This window comes from Xyrauchen texanus, chromosome 19 (genome assembly GCF_025860055.1).
Source record: "Xyrauchen texanus isolate HMW12.3.18 chromosome 19, RBS_HiC_50CHRs, whole genome shotgun sequence".
Taxonomy (NCBI): Eukaryota; Metazoa; Chordata; class Actinopteri; order Cypriniformes; family Catostomidae; genus Xyrauchen; species Xyrauchen texanus.
The window spans coordinates 9,574,196-9,577,371 of record NC_068294.1 but is presented as its reverse complement, the minus strand read 5'-3'; the positions used below and the strand labels follow the sequence as shown (position 1 = coordinate 9,577,371).

Sequence of the window (3,176 nt, the reverse complement as noted above, 5' to 3'; positions counted from 1 at the left end):
ATTTTGCTGTTGTATATATTTTTTTCTGTACACACTTTCTTTACGTATTTTCGGTTTGCTGTAAAGTGTGTACATACAATAATGAGAAATGTTTGAATAAATGTTCTGTTGAAAGTATGTGTGTGCCATGACTTTTTGACATCAATACTATTCAGCTGCCTACATATACAATGTTAGCTATTGGACAATATTACATATTGGGTAACTATCAAACTTTCAGAGTACACTGTCATTTGACAAGATGTCTTTGCATTTTGACTTTCTTGGTCTAAGCAGTGATAAAGAAACCTTTTGTTTTGATGACAATGATTTATTCATTGACGGATTTATTTACATTTGAAACATGAGTTAGTTCTTTTGATTGAGTAATCCCATTTTGCAGGTCACAGAGTGGTGTGCTGAATGTACAACATGATGTGAGGTTCAATGTTGTTGAGTTTTTACAATTGTAAGTTTGTTTCAGTAAATGTGCCAAATTGATTGAGAAAAACTGTAATTACTCTAATCTAATTACTTCTTAGTAAAAAAAAAAGTAGTGTAATGCATTACATTTCACATGCACGTTATCAGATTACAGTTGCTATATCTTTCAGAGAAGTAAAAAATTATCTATTTTGTAGTGGATTACTTTCTGAGTAGCTGCTTACCCAACACTGATGATAATATAGAACTCAATATAAACACAATGAGCTTTCCCCATTTTTATCGTCAAAATGAGAACGTCTCTTGTAATCATTTGAATCATAAAATATTTTAGACATCAGAATACATCAGAAATTGCCGCACATAACTAAAACTTTGTGTTTAACAGAGTGAATGCATTATATAACATTTCACTCAAAGAAAATCACTAAAAAAAAGTATTTACAATTATGATCAGAATTCCTCTGCTGTAAGTTGTGTGGGTCCCACTCAGCTACCCTACGATGCACGTGCACCCCACTGCGATGCTCTCCACCACCGTTCTGTAACGGGGAACGCATTTCTTTTTTTTTGGTTTGCTGGTTGCCCGGTGGCACAGACGTCTTCGCACAGGGATCTTGGTGTAGATAAGTGCGCTGGTCATGGAGCGGTCTTCTTGCATGGTGAAAGGATTGATGCATCCCACGCATGAGCACACGGCCTCCGGGATGTCCACCGGTTTACGGTTCACATCGTGATTGATTCTGTATAGAAAAGTAGATAGTCTGAGCGTGCACACAGAATAATGTGCAATTTACTCCTATTCTGAGATGAATTTTTACTGTTTGGGGTCCGAGAGAACCTCTGCTGCATATTTAAAAATAATAATAGACGTTTCAAAATGAATCTATTATCCCAGCAAACACAAGATGTCCCAATCACGTTAGCGTAGGGTAACCTTTTGGTTATTCTTGGGACCAATTTCTATAGAAACGTTCTGTCTTGGTTTTATTTTTTAAAACCATAAACCAACGTTTTGGAACATTCTAGTTACTGAAAAATGTTAGCTAGGATTTTACCAATTGCACACACACACACACACACACACACACACACACACACACACACACATATATATATGGTCAATCTTTTTCATAAAGGACTTGTTATTAACAGGGCATGTTTATAATCAGGTCTCATAAAATCAGGAATAGTTATTATAGATTCTTAGTGTTACACATAAACCTTCCTGCAACATTCTGGGAAGGTTAGTTTATGATTTTAAAAACAAAACCCTAAAAATAACCATTATAGAATTAAATTTTTTATAAGTTATTTTTAGGTTGTCACTCAAAAACCTCCCTGCAACATACTGGGAACATTAGTTTATGGTTATAAAAAATAAAACCATTAAAATAAAACGTTCCTAGAATGTTAGGATAAATTAATAAAATAAATGAGAATCAAACGCTAACATTAGGGGCATGTTTTGTGTTTGCAGAGATCCTGTTTGGTTGTTTTTGGGGAGCCAATCCCTAACATTCTGTGAACTTTTTTAATTTTTTTAGGTTTTATTTTTATAACCATAATTTAAGTTCCCAGAATGTTCTAAGAACCAAAAGAAACTTTAACTTTAACTATCAGCTGTGTTACATTGTTCGTGAAGAAACTTTGAAATGTTATTCATTTAAAATTTAGTTTATAGTCTGTTTTCATTAAATCAGGAATAGATAGGCTAAGTATCAACCTGATACCTGTTTTATTATTATTATTATTATTATTATTATTATTATTATTATTATTTGAAGGTAAATAGGACAGAAGAGTTATGAAAACATATATAACATTTTGTGTTTCAAAGGTTATTAACAAAAATTACCCCAAATAACCAAGGGCAACTGTGCCTACCTGTAGGACCATGGAGACAGGCTGCGACTGTTGGACATCCAGAGTTTGCGATCCACCACACATTTGCTAATGGATAAGTTGGGATTGTTTCTGACCTGGGACACCATGTCCTTGATATTTTTTTCAAAGTCCATGTCATCAGCACCAGGCAACACCACGGCTGATTCTGAACCTGTCATCATTGGATCCGGGGAAATTCTGACAGACGAGGTGTTCCGTCGAAGATTTGACTCCAGTTTTCTTCTCCAAGTTTTTCCATCTCTGCTGGTATACTTTGTTTCAATGAGCACAAACACGTTACCCACCATCAGGACCATGAACAGCTGTGAACACAGTCAATATGAAGTGCTGAGGATTCTTTTAATTAATTTGATAAGTAATTTGTCATTCGTCACTTTTTTTTTAATTATTTTTGGGACTCACCTTATTCCAAATATTTTTCCACATTGTTTTCAGCCAGACTGCATTAGGTTATACGTTTCCTTGCCGTGATCTTGCATTAAATGGATTGAGCATGGGATTACTCATACTGAAGTGTCATGCCTCACACAAACACAGTAGCCTACAGGGACACACCTGAACTGAATAGTTCAAGGTGGGGCCACATGAAAAAGCTATGGGTCTATTCATGTATGTGTAACTCTCTCACGTCAGGCAGGCAGGTAGGCAGGCAGGCAGGCAGGCAGGCAGACAGATAGACAGATAGACAGATAGATAGACAGATAGATAGATCCTCAAAACCTTATAGTTAAAAATATTTTCTTGAGATACTGTGACATTTTCCACATGTGACAACTAGCCCCTGTCTCACCTATGTGATTTTATTTGCAAACAAAGTTATTAAGCCTTGATAAAATGCTGCTGTG

The 3,176-nt window shown here is 35.5% G+C and overlaps 1 protein-coding gene across 3 annotated transcripts; it reads right to left on the bottom strand.

Annotated features, from left to right (window-relative positions):
• Nucleotides 1–327: 327 nt before the first annotated feature.
• LOC127660196 (interleukin-17B-like) lies at nucleotides 328–2,854 on the bottom strand. Of its 3 annotated transcripts, none has more exons than XM_052150312.1 (3): nucleotides 2,734–2,854; nucleotides 2,311–2,633; nucleotides 328–1,166 (listed from the first exon to the last, which is right to left on the bottom strand). In XM_052150312.1, the coding sequence occupies exons 1-3, from the start codon at nucleotides 2,755–2,757 to the stop codon at nucleotides 917–919; spliced, it is 597 nt and encodes a 198-aa protein (XP_052006272.1). In that variant the 5' UTR covers nucleotides 2,758–2,854; the 3' UTR covers nucleotides 328–916. The 3 variants fall into 3 exon arrangements, with proteins under 3 accessions (XP_052006272.1, XP_052006274.1, XP_052006273.1); XM_052150314.1 differs by having other exon boundaries at nucleotides 2,311–2,582; nucleotides 2,734–2,828; XM_052150313.1 differs by having other exon boundaries at nucleotides 2,311–2,658; nucleotides 2,734–2,802.
• Nucleotides 2,855–3,176: the final 322 nt, after the last annotated feature.

What these genes read in the sequence shown, in the direction of transcription:
- LOC127660196 (XM_052150312.1), bottom strand. Translation starts at nt 2,757, where the DNA reads ATGTGGAAAAATATTTGGAATAAG. An exon ending in GGAAAAATATTTGGAATAAG is followed by an intron (nt 2,634 to 2,733) that starts GTGAGTCCCAAA and finishes CTGTGTTCACAG; the next exon opens with CTGTTCATGGTCCTGATGGT. An exon ending in CTGTCTCCATGGTCCTACAG is followed by an intron (nt 1,167 to 2,310) that starts GTAGGCACAGTT and finishes TTTTCTATACAG; the next exon opens with AATCAATCACGATGTGAACC.